General features: G+C 49.3%; 1 protein-coding gene across 1 annotated transcript; it reads right to left on the bottom strand.

The window, feature by feature from the left end:
* Positions 1-656: 656 nt before the first annotated feature.
* On the bottom strand, positions 657-21,290 carry IL22RA1 (interleukin 22 receptor subunit alpha 1). The gene is made up of 9 exons (XM_073008019.1): positions 21,248-21,290; positions 19,407-19,523; positions 18,650-18,689; positions 16,722-16,886; positions 15,295-15,473; positions 12,390-12,565; positions 8,714-8,852; positions 3,866-3,987; positions 657-2,313 (listed from the first exon to the last, which is right to left on the bottom strand). Exons 1-9 carry the CDS (start codon positions 21,288-21,290, stop codon positions 1,381-1,383), a joined length of 1,914 nt encoding a protein of 637 aa, XP_072864120.1. The 3' UTR covers positions 657-1,380.
* Positions 21,291-23,254: the final 1,964 nt, after the last annotated feature.

Raw genomic sequence — 23,254 nt, 5'->3', positions numbered from 1 at the left:
CTTCCTCATGGTAGGGGTCGTCTGAGATGCAGTGATACAGAGGGTATGACAGCAGTCTGTGCAACATTGCCTCTGTGGGGCGTCAGGGAGGCCGGATGGACAGAGGCCATCTGAGATCACCCCTGCCACCCCCAATGGATTCTGCCTACGATCTCAGGGAGAAAGTTTCATACCATTTATCTCTGAACTCTGTCTCTAGAAGGCCCTGTAGTCCTTCCTCTTTCCCACCCCAGACCCTGTCCTGAGGAAATCCAGGTCATTTAAGCCCATGAGAAAATGCCAGGTGTGTCTGAAGCTAATCCGAATTGGGGGAGGGGTCACTCCTTGTGTGATGTAGTTTTTTAAAAAAAATCACAACAGGAAATAGCTACCGTTTATGGGGCACTGCCCATGTATCAGGCACTATTAAGCACTTTAAAGACATGACTTAATTTCATCTTCACCACAACCCCATGAGGTAGGTATTATGATCCCCATGTTACAAATGAGGAAACTGAGGTTCTGGGCACTGATTCATTCGTCTGAAGTCACACAGCTTGTCAGTGGTGAGGCTGGAATTTGAGCCCAGATGGGCTGAACCCAAGGCAGAGTTTGCAAAGTTGTGACGTCAGTACAGTGTGTTACTGTACCCGTCCAGGGGCCACAGCCCTCACCTTCCTTTCAAACCCCATTCTCAGGATAGGGTCTGAAACTCCTGCCTGCAGAAAAGGCTTGCGTGTCTCCCTCCCTGGTGGACCTGCATTTCACTTCATTCTAGCAGAGGAATGAAGCTGAAGTCGCGCAACATCAGGCAGTTGCCCTGGCTGGGAACGAGCTCCAGGCCACACCCCTCCCTAGAGTCTTGCCGTCCTGCTGGCCCTGGCCTTGGCAGAAGTGCAGGTTGTTCTGGTTCTGCCCAGCCTCCCACAGGATGTTCTTTTCCAGGCTCTCTTCTCACCTTTGAGCAATGACAGCAGAGGCAGGGGCCTCATACTCCGTTGAGCTAGATTGTGAAACTGGCCAGGAATGGGGCAAGGTGAGGCAAATTCCCCGAGCACTTTGAATCCAGGGTGTTAGGAGGCGGGGCTCTGGATCTCAGGGGTTTCCCTGCATTTCTTCCTTGCACTGTCATTTCTGCCTTGCAGGTCTCAGCGAGCACGCGCTTGTCTACACAGGCTGCTCCCCAGAGCTCCTCTGCAGCAGTCCTTATCATGCTGCTTTGCTCCAGCGGGGAGCGCACCCATGGCAGGGGCCCTGCATGCCACTCTCTCTGCTTCTCTCAAGGGCACCCGTCTGAGGCTGGACCGCAGAGTGTGCGGCGTGGGCAGGCATGGGATTGACAGCCAAGGATGTGACACTGGGTAGGGACAGGGAGGAAGCCCCAAGCCTTTCCCATTTGCCTCAGGACTCCCACTGTACGGTCAGGGCCAGGCCTCTGAAAAGAGAATCCAGCTCTGTGGGCTGCTCCAGGTCTGAGGTCTCAGGGGCTAGGCTCTTGGCTTCATCCTTGGGACACACAAGAGACTCCAGCAGGCCCCAGGGACTTGGACCCTGGTCCGAGGGCGAGCATGGGCGGGAAGGAGGATGCAAAGGCAGGGACATGGGGTGGCCCTCGATCTGGACTGAGGAGAGGAGGGGGAGCTGGCCCTTTAGGTACTGTGGTGTCCCTTCCTCCTCACTGTCTAGCACATTCAGGTCAGATGTTCTGTCTGTGCAAACTCCCAGAGGCTGGTGCAATGATTTTGCTTCTTGGGATTCCTCCATAGCCAAGGAGGTCACCTCCTGCAGAGAAAGGCCACCTGACATGCAGCTTCCAGCGGGTGGCTCTTTCTGAAGCTCACCTTTAGGCCTAAGGTGTTTAGGACTAGAAAGTGTCACAGTTGGGGAGTCTTTGCCAGAACCTTCCACGCATACCCCATAGGAGGGAGGCCAGCTGTCTGGAGTTGCCTGAGGGGCATAGGAGGGAGGCTGGACCTTAGAGGTGGTCTGTGGGGTGTAGAATGGGAGTTGAGCTTCAGGGGTCACCTGAGGTGCATAGGATGGGGGCCCGACCTCAGGGGCAGCATTTGGGGCATAGGACAGTGGGGAGAGGATCTGGGTAGGTGGCACGTTGGTGGGCTGGAGGATGGAGATGTCCGGCTGCCCTAAGTAGGTGATCTCGGACAGGCTGTGTCGCTGTGGAGGTCCTGCGGGCTCCCTGGGTCCGGACACCCTGATCTGGGAGTACTGGACAGGCTGGGCCAGACTGCTGGGGCCACTGAGGTCAAAGACAGGGATCAGGACGTGCTCCTGGATGAAGCGCAGCGGCTGGAAAGTCAGGACTCGCTGGACGTTCTGTGCAGGGACGACAACAGTCACCCCCCCGTGGTTAGGGTATGTCCCAAGCTCCCTGCTGGTGATGTGGGTGGGTGAGGTCCTCCATAGGGAGGCATCTGGGGGCTTTTTCAAGATGCATCTGTCCCATATCCCCATCTGCTTCCCAGAGACTCCTCTAGGTGCAAGCGCCTCCCTGAAGGGACGGGATCTCTCAGCTCTTTGGTTCTGAAGTCTCGGTTATCTCAGGGAGAGAGATCTAGGCTCTGGTTTCTCCAGGAGGCAGATAATCCAGGGAGTAGATGACCAGGAATTGGGGTTGCCTTGGGGCATGCTCTGGAGGTGTTGGCCCGCATTGTTGCTTGGCCCATGGGTCCCTGAGGGCCTAATACAGGGTCAGGGTGTGAAAGGAAGGAACCAGAAGATACTGGGGGAGCTTTACAGAAAATGCTTCATCTAGACTTGCACATGCAGCAAAACTCCCTCAGAGCTCCTCTGTCCCTCCGATGGGCAAGAGCAGGCTCCGGGTGCCCCAGGTGGCTCAGCTCATGGCTTCTGCAGTGGGCCTTGCTGCTCTAGCAGAGGCAGCACGGGCATCAGGTGGGGGCTGCTGATGTGATTTGTGTGACTGGTGTAGGGCTTTCCATTTTATTTTGTTTTTTAGGGGAGGGAGGGTTCTGGTCTTCACTTGCTAGACAAGTTCTAAAAGAGCTGTAACAAAGGGTTTTCCACTTAACAATTAGTTTTGCCATTTAAAATTTTTCTGTTTAAAATGGCTGGGCGCAGTGGCTCACGCCTGTAATCCCAACACTTTGGGAGGCTGAGGCGGGCTGATTACCTGAAGTCAGGAGTTCGAGACCAACCTGACCAACATGGTGAAACCCTGTCTCTACAAAAAATACAAAAATTAGCCAGGTGTGGTGGCGCGTGCCTGTAATCCCAGCTACTTGGGAGGCTGAGGCAGGAGAATCACTTGAACTCGGGAGGCAGAGGCTGTGGTGAGAGGAGATCATACCACTGCACTCCAGCCTGGGTGACAGAGTGAGACTCCATCTCAAAAAAAAAAAAAAAAAAAAAAAAAAAAAATCTGTTTAAAAAACAGAATATTTGAAAATTGGGAGATTTCACAACATAATCTGAAACTCTGGCTTCTCTTGAAAAACATGAAGATCAGGCAGTGCTGGGCCTGCATTCCCATGTGGTGGTGCCTGGCTGCCCACTTAGACAGGGCATGAGTGCCATGGCTCTCCTGGTACCCACCATTCCTCCCTCGTTGCCTTGCTGCTCACGCAGGTCCCACACTACCCTCCTGGTGCTGGACACTTCCAAGCCATGTGGGTTTTTTATTCCATGTCCACTATTCCTGATCACCTGCCCCTCTTTGATGCGTCCTGAGACCCGGTGGGCCACACATCTGTTGACTTTAGGAGGGACTGTGAGCTCCATGAAGGGAGAGAGCAGAGGCCCATCTCCCACTTTGTCTGTGGATCCCTGCATTTTGGGGAGAACTGGGGACCTCAGAGCCCAGGCCCTCCCCTGGACCTCTCCCTCCTGCCCCAGGGGGATGGCTCACCAGAGAGTTGGGAGGTGCAGGCGGCTTGGTGACATATCTGTAGCTCAGGTAGCAGAGCACTGCGACGAGGAAGCCCATGGAGAACAGGAAGGCTCCGGAGAGGGAGTAGGTCCACGTCCGGTCTGGGAAACCAAAGAGGCCAGAGAAGGAAGCGTGAGGCTGGGCTCTGCCAGGGCCCGGTTGGGTGCGGCCCCACATGTGGATGCTGCAAATCCTCTCTGACTGGGCTGGCGAAGCCTCTCTTACCCTCAGAATGCAAGATCACAAATGGAAGTCCATATACTGTACATCTAAATAGTCAGAATTTACAAATTATATTTTTCACACTGTTAAATAAAATGTTCTATGTTTCCACATTGACAAAAGACAAAAAGACATTGACAAAAAGACTTTTCACAACCACCTGGGATGCCATATTTTAATTCAGAGTTCTTGGACTTCTCTAGGTACTGTGCTGAAGTGGGGAGGAACAGGGAAAGCCCACAGCGCACTACAGGCACCCAGCCCAGCCCAGCCCAGCCCAGCTCCATCCCACACTGCCAGGCCCCTCACGCACATGTGTATAGATGCCCCAGCCCTCATGGTCGAGCTCATCCATGACCCCCACAAATAGCCACCTGTTGGTCATCCTTTGGGCCAAGGGTCTGCACTACGTGTCAGCAGTGTCTGCCTTCATGAGGAAGGACCCCCAAAGGAGGACTGCCTAGACAGATCACAGGCTCCAGGCCATATGTACAGAGTGTCTCAGGGTCCCAGGTACTCACAAGTGATCTAGAAAGGCGGTCACAGGATCCAGATGGACCTGTCCCCTTTGTTGTATGGAGTCTTCATCTTGCAAGGAGGGGAATGGCCAGGGCAGGACCAGAGAAGGCCTTCTACAGTGCTGGGTACAGGGAAGGGCCCCTCTTGCTTGAGTCTAAGGGCAGTCCTGCCTCCCTCGTATGGTAGAGGCAGAAGGAGAGGAGAAGTGAAAACAGGGAGGCCTGTCCTCTCCACCTCCCTACCAAGGTAAGGGGCTGGACATCAGGGAAGATCTTGGTCAAGAAGGGAGCCTGGGAAGGCACTGTCCTGTCTAAAATGGAGGGGAGAGGGATGACTAGGGCTCTAGTACCCGAGCCTCTCCCTGTGTTCCAGCATCCTTGGGATGGGTGCAGCCAGTTCCAGGCAGGACACACTTCCTGTCACCAGTCCAAATGGGGCTTGTGAAGGGCTTAGGGAGGAAGAGGTTGTTGGAGTTTTTGGTAAAACTGACAGTTTGCAACAGAGGGAGGGTGACTCGGAGAGTCAAGACCCCTGCAGTCCAGGGACCTGCTAATCACCCTTCCTCTTCCTGGCCCCTGTGAGGCCTCAGCTTGGAGAGTTAATCAATAGCTCCAGTGATCTCGGTGATCACTGTGAACCCCGGGAACTGCTGGAGCCTCTACTTCTAGCCCACTCCTCGATCCTCCCCTAGCCCACGAGCTTGGGCCTCTCTGGGTCAGCTTCCCACTTCTATGAGACCCTGTCTCCTGTCACATGTTACCCCCATCCCTACTCCAGGAAAAAGACACGACCCGAATGTCTATAACGTTCCAGGACAGGATAGGGACATGGAACGGTCTCTGGCTTGACATATTTCCATTTCACACTGTATGTATTTGGTACATTGCCATTTCATCCATAGGGAGGCTGGATGGAAAAATAAAAACACCACCAGCCTGAGAGTAAGGAATACAGAGTGTTGGAGGCCTGGCTTTGCCACAGATATGCTGAGCATCCTTCCTGCTGCACGACCCTCTCTGGTTTACCCTTTAATAATAACAGTAGCCAGCGGTGGTTGAACTCCTGCTATGGGCCATGATCTATATGATCGTGTAGAGCTGGGTGCTCTACCTATGTTATCTCACTACATCATCAAAACACAACACAGAGGGATAGGGATGCTCCCTTCCTACGGATAACAAAGCTGAGTCCCAGAGAGGTTAAGTGACCTGACCAAGGTCACAGAGCTACTCAGTGGAGTTACATGTGTAACTCTAAAACTCATCCTCCCTGACACTCTGCAAGGAAGCCTCAGTTTCCTCATCTGTAAGATTAGGATATGAGGTGAGATGGCCCTTAGAGCCTTTTCCATCATCAAGATGCTGGGACAATGCTCTGTGACACTCCCTGTTTATCTATGGAGAGGTAGGTAAAAGGGATTCTGGGGGTAACGCAGACATCAGGATACACGGTCAAGGGCAGGATGCATCACTCTGAAATGGAAGTAGGAGGAAGAAGTGTGCAGTACAGGGGGCTCACTGTAAACAAAATTGCAAAGTGGTGGGTAGAGCCCAGCCTTCAGAACCAGATGAATCAGCCAGGTTACCCGAGCAGCTGTGTGGTCATGGGCAAGTTGCTTAACCTCTCTGAGCCAGAGTTCCTCCTCTGTAAAATGAGGACGAGGCTACCCAACTTGCAGGATTGTTCTAAAGATTAAATAATATACGTTACATGTGATAATGAAGATTAAATAATATATGTAAAGCACTTGGCACAACTATTTGCTTGGCAATATAGTAGAATCTAATAAATGTAGGAATTGTTTTAAATATATTTTTAAGAATAAGGTGCCTTCTATATGTTAGCAAGAAGTAGCCACCAAGAAGTGTGATTTATATAAAAGTAGCTACAGTCTTAGGAAAAAAAAATGGTATCCCATTATGAGCAAGACCATGTAAGGATAAGGCAACAGAAGGCTGTTGTGGATAAGGGTGGCGTGGTCTTCACATTGTCCAAAAACTGGTGGGCCAGGAGCAGGTGAGATTTGTCTAGGACAGTCCAGGGAAGGGGTTCACGAATCATACAAATGCTCCCAGCTTAGTCCCAGAACGTGAGTTTCCTTTTTCTAGTTCTCCTCTCACCAAGTTCTATTCTGAGCTCACTGGCAGCCGTTGCCCCAGGAAGGGCATGCCCCACGCAAGTGGCCAGTGTTGGCTGTTCCATCAGACACAGCTCCCCTGCCAATTGGTGCACTGGGATTCGGGTGGAGAAATCAGTTTCTTGTGGGCTCTTTGGAAAACTGATGAGTTTCCAAACAAACCTGAGGACCAGAGTTTCATTTCCTAGGGCCCAGCTCTGGCAGCTACCTGGCCTCGGGTTATCGCCTCAGCCCAGGCATCAGCATCCTTATTTGTCAGATGAGGGATCAGGCTCCCAGAGGCTGAGTGACTCCCCCAGGCACATGGTTGGCTGACATCTGACTAATGCTGTGCCTTCTCATTCCTCATGCGGTACTTCTCTTTCCACTGTGCCATACGCAATGTCCAGCTTGCAAACTCAACTCTATTCTGAATGTTGGCATGGTTGGAACTGAAATCACTTACTGACATCATGAATCTGAATGTGAGGATAAAGTGGAGACTGTTTTACCAAATCTACCTCATCCACTGCCATCACCTTCATCCTCTAAACCTGCAGCTCTGAGTAATACATTTCCATCTGTCTATGAAAAGAAACACTAATAAAAACATCGTGATACTTGTGATGAACATCACATTTCAATGTGCTAGAGGAAAGGACCATGTCACTGACCAGATGATTCAAAACTGTATCTAGGCTGGGCGTGATGGCTGCTGCCTGTAATCCCAGCATTTTGGGAGGCTAAGGTGGGTGGATGACTTGAGGCCAGGAGATCAAGACCAGCCTAAGCAACAGGGTGAAACCCCGTCTCTACTAAAAATACCCAAATAAATAAATAAATAAATAAATACATAAATAAATAAATAATCCAGGAGTGGTGGCACACACCTGTAATCCCAGCTACTTGGGAGGTCAAGGTGGGAGAATTGCTTGAAATCGGGAGGCAGAGGTTGCAGTGAGGTGAGACTGTGCCATTGCACTCCAGCCTGAGTGACAGAGAGAGACTCTGTTTCAAAAACAAAACACAAAAAAAACTACAAAAAACTCAACCGTTTCTGTAGTAGCTCTGTGGTAAGAGCATGGCCTCTAGAATTAGGCCTCATTCCACCCCTCAGCACCTGTGTGACCCTGGGCAAGTCACTTTTTTTTTTTTTTTTTGAGACAGGGTCTCGCTCTGTCATCCAGGCTGGAGTGCAGTGGTGCAAACATAGCTCTTTGCAGCTTCAACCTCCTGGGCTCAAGTGATCCTTCTGCCTCAACCTCCTGTATAGCTGGGACCACAGAGGCATGCCACCATACATAGCTAAGTTTTCGATTTTTTTGTGGAGACTGGGTTTTGCTATGTTGCCCAGGCTGGTCTTAAATTTCTGGGTTCAAGTGATCCTCCTGCCTTGGCCTCCCAAAGTGTTTGGTTTACAGGTGTGAGCCACTGCGCCCGGCCATGGGCAAATGACCTAAAGACTCTGAACCTCAGGTTCTTCATCTGTAAAATGAGGATGAAAATAATACCTATCTCATAGACGGTTCATGAGGCTTGCCCTTGGTTGTGCCTGGTCCCTGGTTAGCACTGCAGAAAAGGTAGTTATCATGATACCATTATTGCTATTTGACTTTGGAAGATATTGAGAGATCTTTTTATCTTCTCTGCTTCCCCCCTGCAGATTTTCCCTCCAGTATATCTCACCTGGGTTAATATTAAGGTGAGTTTGCTTTGCCAAGGTACATACAAGCCTGTCAGAGAGGGGAAATCCAGACATAGGCTGGAGGGTGAGAATCAAACATTTGCTTTGATAACTCATCAGCCAACTCTTTTATGGATAAACAAAGATTGACTTCAATAACACACTGATAACCCTTCCATGGTTTTTTAGAGTGTTGCCAAGTCTCACCTTGGTTACAGGGAGGAAAGAGGAGAGTCAAGACTTGAATCCAGGAGGCCCACCCCACTCTGGTTTCAGCTGAACTCACCTGGCAGTGTCCTCACTCGGCACATGTAGGGGGCGCTCTCCTTGGACCAGGTGGGAACACAAATCATGACGGTGCCAAGGAACTCTGTGTCAGGGGTCAGTCCGAAGAACTCATATTCTCTCTGCTTCCCTCCAAGGTGCTGAATTGGACAGAGAACGTGATTCGTGTTACACACCAATCTCCACATGGAGCCCAAGGAAGCTCACTCGCTCCTCCTCCTGGATTCTGGTTTGGTGCTGATGGGTCTGTCTTCAGTCTCCGTTTCCATTCCCCTCCCTTCTGCTTTATCCCCAAATCCAATCAGTGTCCAAGCACATGTGTCTTTCACTTGCAACAGTGTCTGGCCCATAGGCAGTCGTTATACACACTAGTGGCTGCCATTATGACCTCCACCACCCTCCCACCCTCCCTCCTTCTTCCAATTCTTCTTGTCCTTCACCTTTTCTTTGTTAAACGTTGAAAACTCTTTGAACACCCATTCCTTTCTTTCTTTCCTCATTGCTTCTGCCTTAATTGGGCCTCAAGCCTTCAGCCTGGACTCTAGCAGTAGCCTTTTTCATGGTCATCCATCTCTGGGTTTGCCCCTGTTCACTTCCATATTCATCCTGGTGTTAAGGGGATCTTTCTAAAAGATAATCTCATTATAATGCTCTTCTGTTCAAAAGCCTTTGATGGCCTCACCCATGTTTACAGAATAGAGTCCTGGTCCCTGGCTTCCAGTCCAGACTCATTTGTCTCTGCAGCCCACCTGGCTCTGCAGGCTCGTCAATGCTGGATACCCGCCACTCAGGTAAACACCTACCTTGCATAAGAAAGCCCTTGTTTCTTCGCATCTGCCAGTCCTTCTGCTGGACCTGTGTTTTGATTCTCGTTCTTCTGTGTATCTCTCACCTTTTTGACCCTGAACTCCTCTCCCATGGCTGCCACATGTCATCCTGTCTGGCTCTCCTCCTACCTTTCTGATTGGTCTTTCACTGGTTTTAGCCCCTCAGTGTTGTTCTGCAAGATTTGCTCTTCAACCATTTCCTTCTGTCTCACGTACTCTCCAGCCACTTAGTGATCTTATCTGAACCCATGGCTGCTGTGAGCACCGATGTGTGGATAACTCCCAAACTTATCTCAGGAAGAGCTGTAGCATTTCTATGGGCCCTGCCAGCTCCCTGTTGGATGTACCATGTGAGCATCTCTAAGTCAACACGTCCAAACATGCTGCCCTCCTCTCTCTGGGGCGGGCCCCATCGCAAACCCCAAGCCCAAATCTGTTTTTGATTCTCTAATTTTGGTAATAGCATCACTCCTCTTCTAATCTCCAGGGCCTAAACCTTGAAGCCATTTTGGACAAATCCCCTCTCATATCTTGGGTATCGACTTGCCCTTAAAGGATCCAGACATCTTCCTTTAAAGGGCCAGAACCTGTGATCTTGGGAGTTCAAAAACTGAGAATTTTCTTCTTTGGCTCTTTGTATTTCAGCTCTGCCTTCTCTTTTTCAGGCACATGGAGGCCAAGGTTGAGGGTAAATTGGTAAATTATTGTTTTCTTTTGTGTGTGTTTCTGGGGGTGGTGGTGACACTGAGTGAAGAAGTACATAAATAAATTTTTTAACTTATTGTTTTGTAGAACTCATATGGTTGAAACTAGACACATTACATATCATGAGACACAACTCCAGGAGAGTTACAAAGGCCCTGATTCCTCCTTCCCCAAGTTTTTGACGTCCTCCATCCTGGTTCAGGCCCTCATTTCCAACCTATACCATTATAATAATCTTCTGACTTCCCACCCTGTTATCTCTTTCATTTCCATATTTGATCTTTCTTCATTCTAATCCAAGTAATTTATAGTTTCTATTGGACCAAACATCCCCAAAATAACAACTATAAATTCTGAGCAAAATGAAAAACAACTACTTAAAGGCATTAGAAAGAAAATAAAAGCAGGCACATATTGGAGAAAGGAGAACTGGCAATGGGTACATTTCTAATTTTTACTGTCTTTTAGCCCGAAGGCAGACCCCAGTCTACACTTTGTGGGATGGCTAAACCTAGATAGAAACCCTGTATTCTCACTGTTTTGAATACCCAAAAGGCAGGGCTTGGAATAATCACAGCAGCTGGAAAATGAGAGGAGAAACCACAGACAGGAGAGAACATAGAGGAGGCCCAAACTTTGTGTATAAACTCTGCTCAAATCCCTGACTGACCCCTAAAGTAGGCACGAATGGGGTAGACTCCAAGAAGTCCAGGTAAAGTTAAAAAAAAAAAAAAAAGAGAGATTTCAGAGTTTGGAGTTCAGCCAAATTAATTGCCTGCTAAAACCAGATGAAACCAAACCAATGCTCTTTGGAGGAATATAACAGAATCTACAGTAATTTCAACATAATGTCCAGGATACATTTCAAAATTGTTAGACATACAAAGAAAGAATATGTGACCCATATTCAAGAGAAAAGACAATAGTGACTGACCCTGATGACAAAAATGTTGAACTAGCAGACAATGATTTTATTTTATTTTATTTTATTTTATTTTATTTTATTTTATTTGAGACAGAGTTTCACTGTGTCACCCAGGTTGGAGTGCAGTGGTGCAGTCTCAGCTCACTGCAACCTCTGCCTCCCAGGTTCAAATGATTCTCCTGCCTCAGTTTCCCGAGTAGCTGGGGACAGGCACCTGCCATCATACCTGGCTAATTTTTGTATTTTTAGTAGAGATGGGGTTTCACCATGTTGGCCAGGCTGGTACTGACTTCCAGAAAGCCAGTACCAATTTCTGTGGCATGCCAGGTAATATATGAATATTAATGACATAATATGCATATTATACATATTAGGCTTTCTGGAAGCCAGTATGAGTTTCTGCGGCATGCCAGGTAATATATGCATATTATATCATTTTTGGCTTCCCAAAAGTTTTCTGGAAGCCTTCCAAATCTTGCTGCACTTACATCCTACCCCACCTCCCAATACCCATATTTTTCTCTACCTATAGCTATTTGAATTCTTGTTTTAACTCCCTTTTCACCCCCTAGATTATAAGCTCCTTGCATGCAGAAACCACAAAGTAGGAAATAAATATTCATTTAACTGAATTGTGGTTTGGTGGCACATGCTGAGGGAAGGGGGTACCAAATATTTTCCGAATATGAAAAGAAATAATTCATATATTATTTGAGAATTTATGCCCTTGCCTTCCACCTCTTATTATTACTCATCCTTCCACATTGCCTGTATATAGTTCCTGCAAATAGTGGAGAACTACTGCAGCAGTAGAAATTGATTCTAGCATTTTCTAATGTGAACATCCGAAGATATGAATAGAGGTTGTTTCCCAGGATGTGAGAGGGCGTTAAACAAAAAACCACGTAAATATTATGCAAAAAAAGCAGCTTCTGTGGTGAAATAAATTTGGGAGAAGTTGTATTAAACAAATTGATAGTGGAGTGTTGGCTCTGCAGGACTTGTCAGAGTTTTTAGCATGCTATCATGTGTGTGACACTACAAGAGAGAGGTTGTCATTTGTGATGTTTTCCAGGCTTCAAGGAGGCTCTTAAGGGACATGTTTTGGGAAACGCTAATTTACATAACGTGTCCCCTTTTTTTCTTAAAGCAACTCAGATCTAATTGAGAGGGAAGAGGCTTCCTAGGCAGAGAAAGACCAGGGTGCAACATACACTTACCATTTGGTAGGTGTGGTTGACCTGGAGCTCTAAGTGGTAGAACAGGTGATGGAAGATATCTTCCAGGGTTAGCTGGTGGCCATCCGCTGCACGGATGGGTGTGGGGGTAGGATGAACAATCATCTGAATCGATCTCACTTTGGGGATACAGGTCACATCAGGTGGCTTGAGGGTAGCTGGGGATAGGGAGAGAGAAAAGAGAAAAGAAAAAGTCAGAATTGGTGCGTAGTGTCTGAGGCTACCCTGGACAGTGAAAAATGACTGTTCCCTCTCTCCTTCCACTCCAATGCCAGCTATGCTTCTGGAAGCATCGGCTAAACAAACAGCGAAAAGAGAAAAGTTTCTGCAAGCCCTGGTGTTTGGGTTTCAGGCTGGCAAAGGGATGACCAAAGGTGGATGAGAAGAACCCAGGGTGAGGGGCACCAGTCCCGTAGCTTGGTCATGCCTTTGGCTTGCCCCCACACATCCCAGCCCCTGCATCCCCACCTTAAGTCAGCCTGGAACACCCTTCTTCCCTCATCTATTGAGTATGACAGTTTTGGGGATGTCAATGACATCAACTACACATCCTAAAAAATGTTTGGGGCCTAATACTATTGATGCAGCCTCAAAGGTCAGGCTGAAGACTTCTGTCTCTCTCAAGATGAATTTTGCAAATAACCAAATTACCTTTGCTGGTTTACAGACTCCTTTGAGAATGTGACAAATGCTGTGGGTCTTCTCCCCTCCAAAATGTACATATACAAAAATCTTGCATCCAACTTCAGGGATTCATGGACCTCACTTACCCTGAATCTAATTTGTAAAAATACCTCAATGATCCATTGGCCTCCAAGATTGAAAATATCTGAGTCAGAACAATGTTTACTTCAGTGCTGCCAGAAAAATTGAAAAACTGAGCTGTATGTCCTCAAAAAGAGAAATATGTAAGTAAATTAGAGTACTTCCCTAGAATGGATCATTTTGCACTGTGAAATATCATGTTGTGCAATATGTTTAATGATATGGGCAAATGTTCATGATACCAATATATGGGGAAAAAGAACCTAAGACAAAAAAGCAATGCCAGATTGCAAAGTAGATACAGCTGCTAGTAACTGCAGTTATGTTAGAATGTTAAGACTATTTTGGGTGACATTTATTTTTCTTTGTATATTTCTATATTTCACAAATTTTCTACAATGAATGTGAATTCATTGAACTAGCCAGGTTGAAAAAACAGTATTTTACTTAATTTTATTTTTTTATTTTCTTAAAAAGCTATGTGTGACTATATAGTCAGTTGGTGAACATCATCACAAGCTTATCTTGTGTGGGGAGTTTGGCAACTGTATTAGTCCATTCTCACACTACTAGTAAAGACACACCTCAGACTGGGTAATTTATAAAGGAAAGAGGTTTAATTGACTCACTGTTCCACATGGCTGGGGAGGCCTCAGGAAACTTACAGAACTGGAGGCAAACATGTTCTTCCTCACATGGTGGCAGGAAGGAAAATGAGAACCGAGCAAAGGGGGAAGCCCCTTATAAAACCATCAGATTTCATGAGAACTTACTATTACGAGAATAGCATGGGGGAAACTGTTTCCATGATTCAGTTACCTCCTACTGGGTCCTTCCCACAAGACAGGATTATGAGAACTACAATTCAAGATGAGATTTGGGTGGGGACATAGCCAAACCATATCAGCAACTGCTATCCATTCATTCATTCATTTACTGAATATCTTTTTTTTTTTTTTTTTTGAGACAGGACCTCACTGTGTCACCTAAGCTGGAGTGCAGTGGGGCAATCCCAGCTCACTGCAGTCTTGACCTCCCTCGTTCAAGCTACCCTCCCACTTCAACCTCCTGAGTAGCTGGGACTACAAGTGTGTGCCACCACATCTGGCTAATTTTTAAATTTTTTGTAGAGATGGGGTCTCACTGTGTTCCCCAGGCTGGTCTTGAACTCCTAGGCTCAAGTGATCCTCTTGCCTCAGCCTCCCAAAGTGCTGGGATTACAAGTGTGAGCCACTGCGTCTGGCTATTGAGCATCTTCTGTGTGCCAGGCACTATGCTGAGGGCTGGGAATGCAGTGGATTCTGCTGCCCACACAGGCAGTTCTAGAGTTCACATTTTAGAGAGGGAGGCAGATGATAACATGTGTGAGCAAACACAGTAATTACAGCGTGTGATCTGAGCGATGAAGACAATAAACCCTGTATTGCAATAGAGAATCACAGGTGGTGGCCTACTGAAATCAGGTCATCAGGGCTGGAGGTGGGGACGCTGACTTAGGAGGTGATGTTGAAGCTGAGCCATGAGGACTATAAAAGAACCAGTTATGTGAAGAGCCCAGAAGTGCCCCCAGACAGTGGGAGCAGCAAGGACCCCAAGTCAGGGACTGTCAGAAGCTTGGCTGCTTGATGCACTGGGAAGACATGTTCAAGATGAGGACCAGGATAGGCAGGGCCTCGCGGGCCGTGGCAAAGAGTTGGATCTTATTTTTAGAGTCATGAGAAGCTGCCAGACGGTTTTAAGCTGAGAAGAGAAGGTGGGATTTATGTGTTGAGGAGCTCTCTCTAAATGCTCTGTGGAGAATGGGCTGGAGGAGGCGGTAAAGAGGGGAGTTGGGGAAACAAGTTAGGTGGCCTTGACCTCAGTCGAGGGGCAAGATAAGTGTGGTCTGAACTAGGGAGGTTGGGGTGGAGGTGGAGAAAAATGAACAAACCTGCTAGGGACACACTGCAATTGGCAGGGTGGGGGCCCTCCCTAAAAGCCACATCCCCAGCTGCCCCCTTCCCCTTGCAGAGAGCCCCTTCTGGGCCCTCCACCCACTCCAGAGGGGAAGAGGCCATCCCACCCTGCAAACACCTGCGCTTTCCTCTCCCCTCCCCTGAAACCCACAGGGGCTCCAACTCACTGTGCTGCAGAGAGCTGAACCTGTCAGTCATCTTGGTGGCTGACCGGCCTCCTGCGCTGACAGCGGTGACCCTGGCATAGTAGAGCTCCGTGAGGTTGCCCGTCTCCACTGTCAGGTTGCAGGACTTTCGGGTGATCCGCTGACAGCCCTTCTTTGCCACCCAGTCCCTCTCTCCGTACCTGCGGGCCAGGAAGGGGCCAAGTCACAATAGTGATGAAAAGGCCAGCGCTAGGCCTGTGGCTTATTAATAATGCCAAGGAGATCTAATATTTACTTAGCACATTCAGTGACCCAGGCCCTTTATGCAAATGATCTCATTTTGTTCTCACAATGATTCTCTGAGGCATATGCATTCTTTTTCTTTCTTTCTTCCTTTCTTTTTTTTTTTTTTTTTTCTTGAGACACGGCCTCGCTCTGTCACTCAGGCTGGAGTGCAGTGGTGCAATCTTGGCTCACTGTAACTTCTACCTCCGGGGTTCAAGTGATCCTCCTGCCTCAGCCTCCTGAGTAGCTGGGACTACAGGAGTGCACCACCATGCCCGGCTAATTTTTGTATTTTAGTAGAGACAGTATGGCCACCCTGTTGGTCAGGCTGATCTTGAACTCCTGACCTCAAGTGATCCACCTGCCTCAGCCTCCCTACAAAGTGCTGTGATTATAAGTGTGAGCCACGGTGCCCAGTCTATTCTCTTTATTTTTCAAATAAAGAGGATGAGGCTCAAAGAAGTAAATTGCCCACATGTTTGAAGAGTGCATGTGGGGAGCCAGGATTTGAACCCAGCCAGTCTGAGTTCACATTCTGGGCTCGTCATCACCATAATCCTTTGATGTGGGCCCTGTTATCCCCATTTTACAGATGAGAGAAATGAGGCTCAGAGAGGGGGAGGTGACTTGCTACAGGGCAATGTGGCATGACCAGGAGTGGAAGCCACGTTTGAGGACTCCTGAGCCCAGGCCACCCCTCCTCACCTGCATGGGAGGCAGAGGAGTAGGAACAGGAGCGTGGGCCAGAGGGACTGGGTGCATCTTCAGCTGACCTGGTCTCACTAATAATAATAAAACAATTATTGGTAGCTTATAATTTTCCAGGCACAAGTGCTAATGACTTTATCTTGTTTAACCCACCCAGCAACTCTGTGATGAAGGTGCTACCATTGTCCTCACTTTGTGGGTGGAGAAACTGAGGCTTCACGAGGTCACCTGACTGCCCAAGGTTATACAGGCAAGAGCTGGCATTTAAGCCCAGACAGCCTGACCCTATCACCTGTACTTTTTCCCGTTATATTATTCTCCCTCCCCAAAAGAAACATGAAGGAGCAAAGCTTGATCTGGGAGGGATGGGAACACATGGAGAGGAGGGGAATTCCTTGGAGAGGGGCTGGCTTCAGAGCACAGTCAAAGGAGGGGGAGTCAGGAGAGAAGCCTACGTCTTATACTCGATGCTGTAGACCGTGTCTGGGGTGCCCTCCGGCCCGCTGTCCCACGTCAGGATGTTTTCAAAGTTGTTGGACTGGAATTTCACGTGCTGGAGCAGATCTGAGGGGTCCTCAGGGGCGTGAGCTGCAGGAGAGAGGGAGGAGGGTGAGCAGGGGCTTTCCCAGGGTCACCCTGCCCATGTGTGGGCTCAGTCAGAGTCCTGTCCCATATAAATTTCATGCAAAGTGCCTTCGCTTTCAAGATGTCAACCTGGTGGGTGGGCAGGGAGACCCCGGCCCCTAGTCTTCTGCAAATGGGCCAGCGAGAGGGGATGCTTCCCACACTGTTCTAACCAATCATCCACTCTCAGCCATTTTGCTTTGCACTGAGCTGTGATTCACATTCCATAAATGTCCCCACCTTACAGTGTTCAGTTCAATGGTTTCTTAGTATTTTCACAATGTTGTGCAATCATCACTGCTATCTAATTCCAGAACATTCTCAGCGCCCCAAAAAGACACTGCATGCCCATTAGCAGTCACTCCACCCATTAGCAGTCGCTTCCCATTCTTCTCCTCCCCTAACCCCTGACAACCACGAATCTACTTCCTGTGTCTGTGAATGTGCCTACTCTAGACTTTTTATATAAATAGAGCCTTGGCTGGCTTCTTTCTCTTAGCATAATGTTTTCAAGTTTCACACTTATGGTAGCAAGGATTAGTACTTCCTTTTCAGGGCTGAATAATATTCCATCATGTGATATACCACATTTTGTTTATCCACACATCAGGATATTTGGGTTGTTTCTACTTTTTGGCTACTGTGAATAACACTGCTGTAAACACCGTGTTCATTTTTTTAAGTGGACACATGTTTTTAGTTGTCTTGGGTATATATCTAAGACTGGAATTTAGATATATTTTAGATATATAGAATTTAGATACATAGAATTTAGGTTATATGGTAGCTCTATCTTTAACCTTTTGAAGAACTGTCAAACTATTTTCTAAAGTGGCTGCACCATCTTTCTTTTGTCTTTGAGACAGGGTCTTGCTCTGTCCCCCAAGTGGGAGTGCAGTGGCGCGATCATGGCTTACTGCAGCCTCGACTTCCTGGGCTGAAGCAGTCCTCACACCTCAGCCTCCTGAGTAGTTGGGATGACAGCCGTGCACCACCACATCTGGCTAATTCATTTTTACATTTTTTGTAGCGATAGGGTCTTAAATATTGTCCAGGATGTTACGGCTGCATCATCGTACATTCCCACCAGCATGGTTCGAGGGGTTCAATTTCTCTCACTCACTTTTTAACACAACCTGAAGTTGGTGTCCTCACCCTTATTTTAGAGATACGTAACTAAAATGTGTAAGAAGTAATTTGCCCCAAGTCGATCATTTGAAGCAATAGTGGAGGAGGTGCTTGTGAATTCCAGTCTCTCCACTGACTGAGCCAATCCCTGCCCTCACACCAGGCTGGCTTCTAGAAAGCAAAGACATCTTGCACGAAATTTGTAGGGGGCAGGACTCTTGACTGAGCCCACACATGGGCAGGGTGACCTTGGGAAAGCTGTTTAAGCAACGAGAACTTCAATTGCCTCATCTCTAAAATGGAAATAGTTTGATTTACCTAAAGACAAACAACAATGACAACAGCAGCCGCTGGCATTTGTGAAGTGCATGACCTCTTTCAGGCAAGTCCCTTCCTTCATTAAATCCTCACGACAATGTGCCCCCATCACTATCCCCATTTGATGAGTGAGGAAAACTGTGGCTCAGAGAGAGCTGTTGCCCAGCATCACAGTTAGGATGTGAAGAGCGGGGTGGCATCTGTGAATGTGCTTAGTGTCTAATAGGCCCCTAGGTACCTGTGTTGAATCCAAAGGGAGGAGACCTGGGAAGGGAAGACATTCGCTCTGTAGGGAGGGGGCTGTCTTGTTCACCCTTTTATATGAGGGTGAGGGGCTTTAGGGACCTGAGCACCTGATAAAAGGATGAATTTAGGGAGGAGGAGAGGAGAGAGGAGGAGAGAAGCTGGCCCTTGAAGAGCCCATGGCCCTCTCTTCCAGGCTAGGTCTTTGTCCAGCCCACTTCTGCTTATGGTAAGGGAAGGGCAGTGAGGGCCTGAGCCTCAAGGAAGGGGCTGGGGAGGGGCTGCAGCCTCTGAAGCAATCTGCACTGTAAACCAAGAGTCCTTAACTTATAAAACCCTTCCCTCAGCCCAGCAGGTTTGGGCTGTGGAGAGCAAGAGCCTGTGGGAAAATGGCGGCCCAAGCTGGCAGCTGGCTCCGAGCTCGGAGGCCCTGGCTGGCTGGTGTGGGAAATAAACAGGTGGGAAAAGGCTGAGCAGCCCCAGCTGGGTCAAGGCCTTGCGGCCTGGGTATGTGCCTTGGATATGTTTGTGCCTCTCCTTCCACAGAGACGACCATGACTGCCAGCGGGCCCAAGGTGCGAGGGAGCAGACAGTTACTGATGCCCCCACTCCAACTCTACACACAAGAGGGGTCCTCAGGCTTGGCAAGGACCGGTGGGGTCAGGGGAGGACGGCCCCACCCCGCTGCACATCCTCTGGCTAACCTCGAAGGCTGCCCTCCTCTCTGAAGCTGGGTTCTGGCCCAGCGGCTGCAAAATGTCTTCAGGCTTCCTGGAGTCCCCAGAATGGGGCCTTAGGGATGGCGGGGGGAGGTCTACTGCCTCTACCCAAGCTGACGGCTGTGCCATGGAGCCTCAGGAAGTAGTTGACATCTTGTTTGGATGTGAGGCTGGGTGGAATTGGGGTCAGTTCTGGAGGGAGGGGTCCTGGATTCAGGGCTGAGTCTGAAGTTGAGGAAAGGAGTCCAGTCAAGGTCAGACCTGAACAGTGACTTCTGGTCGGGTGGTGGGTCAGGGCAGGAGGGTGAGGGTGGGATTTGAGAGGCCAGGCTCCATCAGGGCTTGGGGTAGAGTCTGCAGTGGGAATGGTTGCTGCTTGAGGTCAGTGTGCTGGGTGGGAAATAGAGGGCCCATCTGGGTTGCGAGGAGGCTGGTGGCTGAGGTGGGGGCATGTTGCCAAGGCACAGGACCCTGGGCTACGTGGAGGTTGGCACCACTTTTCAGGAGGGAACTGCAGTTAGCTTCCTGAAGAGGGGTAAGTGAACCTCGGCCCACCCCTCTCTTTTAGGGGTGTCAGGGACTAACAAGATCTCCCCCTCTTCTCCTGCCCTCCTTGCTCCTTTTCCTCCTCAAATCCATCATCTATTCCTCAGCCTGTGTTGCTTCGGCACTTCCCGGGTGAAAGTCTATATTGTGAAATCTGGGGAGACATGTGTTGTGTGGAGCCTGGCAGCCTGGCGGTTTATAAAAGGCAATTTGTTTTTTCACATTCATGTGGAAAAACAATGTTCTGTCAACCAGCTGGGAAGCTAAGGAAAAATACACAAACAAGAAACAATTCCATATGCTCTGGAGTCAGCCTGAGATTGGGGGAGTGAGGGCCCGGGGTGTGCAGCGCGAGGGAACTGACCCTTGACAGTCTCCTAAGGGCTGTTTCCTGTGGGTCCTCCATCTCAAAGGGCTGGGAGCCTCTAGGATTTCCAACCAGTATGGCTGGGGGTCTAAAGGAACGTGTCTTGGGGGCTTACATCTTCCTGGAATGCCTAGCCTGATGCTGGGAAGCAGACTGGAGTGGCACCACAGAGCTGGAAGCCCTGGAGACACAGGCAGCCCGGGTGGGACGGCAGCAGAGGGGGTGGGAAGCTCTGCCCCTTCGTGGGCCTCGTCCTGCACTTGAGCAAAGAGGGCCTGGCTGAGGACATGCCTGCTCACCATCCTCAATCAGGACTATGCTTTGACTTCCTAAGGAAGTTCCCTGAATTTCATGCAATGCATCAGGAGAGCAGAGACAGAGTCTAGGGTCTCATGTAATGTTCTGCATAATAAGCTCCCCTCCGACTTTATTGGCTTTGAACACTATGCCCTTAAGCCCTGTTTCCAAGTGGGTCCTGTGTCTTAAGACCTATTAATGTAGCGGACCTGCCCACTCTAGGAGAAAATGCTCTTTCAGATCTATGATGATAAAAGGGACCAAAGAGGCCCTGCAGGGGCATGGAGGGAGGCAACAGCAGAACTCAAGCTTCGTTTCCCCGTCCTTCCTCCGCCTCCCCTGTCAGGCCAGTGCCAGGTGAGAGGCAAAGAAAGGGATGGTACAACCCATGCCAGCACCATTTGAGGGACCGAAGGATGTCTGCCTCCTCCAAGACAATTATCCATTCACTGAGGTACAGCGATCCAGCACCCCCAGTTCAGACAGCTGGCTATATTCCCTGAGACCTGAGGGTCCTCTGGGTCCCTGGAAGAACCCAGGGTCTGAGGCACCCTCTCCTGCCCCCAGCAACCTAAGCTGGACATTTGCTTCTCCATGGACATCCGGCACCCTTCTCAGTCCTAGCAGGGGAGAAACTGAAACTGGCTATGCTGGAGCTGGGGAGGGTGCTGGGGAGATGACTCCGATCATTGACCCCTAGGATGGGGGCGATCTGACCACAGGGTGGATGGGCACTCACCGGCCAGGGATCCCACAGCCAGGATGGTCAGCAGCGTCCTCATCGGGGCCAGCACAGAGCCCTCCGTTGGCCTCTACTCTGCCGTGCACAGAGGGAGGGCTGGGAGTCTTGGCACCCTGGCAGCTGGCTCCACCCGGGCATGGGGCGGGGAGAAGGGGGTGGGTGGCACCCGAGCCGGTGAGGAGCAGGGGTACAAAGGTGCCCTGGCCCCGTGTGCTCTGGAATTCCAGGTTCTGGGAGGGATCTAAGGGAGTTCCCTTCCGACTTGCAGAAAACAGCAACAGTAACAGGCTGGCTTGTTTATCTGGTCTGGTGGCTGATTCATCCCAAGTGGTTTATCGAGGAGCTGAGGGGCAGAAAAGGCAAGAATAATCCACGATATGCAGCCCTATCAAAAAGCAATCTGGCGCTGTGGATCAAAAACCTACACCACACGCCTATCTTTTGCTTTAATAATTCTATTCCTAGGGGATTTACCCTGATGAAAATAACTGGACAAGAGAGGGGGAAAAAATAAAAAAGTCCCAGAATGTTTCTGGCAGCAAAGGAAAAGCTGTGACTCCTTTGCTTTTCTGGCAGGAGGAGATGGAGAGCACCTGATGCTCCTCCTTGATCCTCCATATCAAGGCAGGTCCCGACTCTTGTGGTGGGCTTGGGAACAGCTCTCCCCTAGAGAGGCCGATGGGAGCAAGGAAGCCCAGCCACTCTTACCTTGAGCCTTTGGGTCTAGGATCTGCAAAGAGTTAGAAAAAAAAAGGAACTGAAACTTCAGTGATTCGTTCTGCTGTGCTAGCGATGGGGCCGAACTTCATGAATGGGTCTTTTGTTCGGAACAATGAAGATTCGGGCTGCTCTCCCATCATTCTGCTACGTGGGGCAGGATCTGAACACGAGCTTCGTGTGAATGAAGGGACAGGTGTTTAGGAAATGGTTTTCTCCTTCTTGCAGGGCCCCGGAGAAGGTTGAAGGGCCCTGGGGCCTGGACTCTGGTCAGGGTGGACACGATCGGAGGGTCCTGCCCCTGGGGAAAGTTCGCCTGGCCCCAGGCGCACGACGGCAAGCGAAATTTTAGCAGGGATCCTGCCAAGGGGTTGGATGCGATGGGCTGTGATACCCCGGGATCCGTGTTTAACTTTTTCTTTCCTGAATTGTAATTGTTTGTTATCAGCCCCGATGGCTAAAGTTTGTTTGACAAAACAGCCAAATATAAGCTGTGCTTTGGAGGAATTAAGGTAGGGCCCATGCCAGTCACTTCCTGAAATTGCAGGAAACTACATTTTCCAGACTCCTTTATCAACTGCTTTCCGGTAAGTTTAGCCCCTGGGGGAAGACTGGGGAGGCAGAGATCAGAGCATTTCTCCTCCTTGTTTTCTGCTTTGAGTGGCTTCTCCAGCAATGGCCGTATCTCCTCTGCAGCTCCCACTACCTCTGGACTGTCCATCAGCCAGGCAGTCCCCTATGTCTTTCTTGCTCCTGTCTGGAGGCCAGCTCCTGGCTCTGGCAACACCTTCTTCCTTCATCTTTCCCTTCAGTGGGTAGGATGGCACGGCTTCCTGCTGTGGGGAAATCTCTGAACTGTCTGTCCTCATTAGTGTCCCAGCTCCTCCATCCTCTGGGTGATGAGCTCCTTTACATTAAAGTCCCTTGGTCTGAAAGACTGGAGAGGTTTCTGTGCTACTGAATGAACCATGATGGATGGAGGGTTTTTGATGACTTTGATGACAAGGTGGTGTGGGGCGGCTACAGCCAGAGAAACAGGTTACAAGGGACCCTTAGGGAGAAGAGCAGGCTTTAGACCCAGTGACTGACTGGAAGGACAAGAGGCAGCCCTGACAGGTCTGTGAAACATGAAAGCATTCCTTGGGGCCGGAAGCACTGGAGGAAGGAACTTAATGGAGGAAATGGGCATCCTGTAGTTTCGAGGGTCTGTGGTTATGTAGGAATTAACGGGAATTACGTAGGAATTAACCTGGATTGCTTAGGAGCATGGGAACACCCAGACTTCAT

The sequence above is a fragment of the Chlorocebus sabaeus genome, chromosome 20, assembly GCF_047675955.1.
Source record: "Chlorocebus sabaeus isolate Y175 chromosome 20, mChlSab1.0.hap1, whole genome shotgun sequence".
NCBI lineage: Eukaryota > Metazoa > Chordata > Mammalia > Primates > Cercopithecidae > Chlorocebus > Chlorocebus sabaeus.
Note: the sequence above shows the minus strand (reverse complement) of the source record. Positions and strands in the feature narration are given on the sequence as shown.

Excerpts from the sequence above, each read along its gene's own strand:
- IL22RA1 (XM_073008019.1), bottom strand. The coding sequence starts at position 21,290 with ATGAGGACGCTGCTGACCATCCTGGCTGTGGGATCCCTGGCCG. Across the intron at positions 16,887-18,649 it reads CCTCACCCTCATATAAAAGG|CCCCTGCTCACCCTCCTCCC; the intron begins GTGAACAAGACA and ends ACCCTGGGAAAG. Across the intron at positions 8,853-12,389 it reads TCAACCACACCTACCAAATG|CACCTTGGAGGGAAGCAGAG; the intron begins GTAAGTGTATGT and ends TGTCCAATTCAG.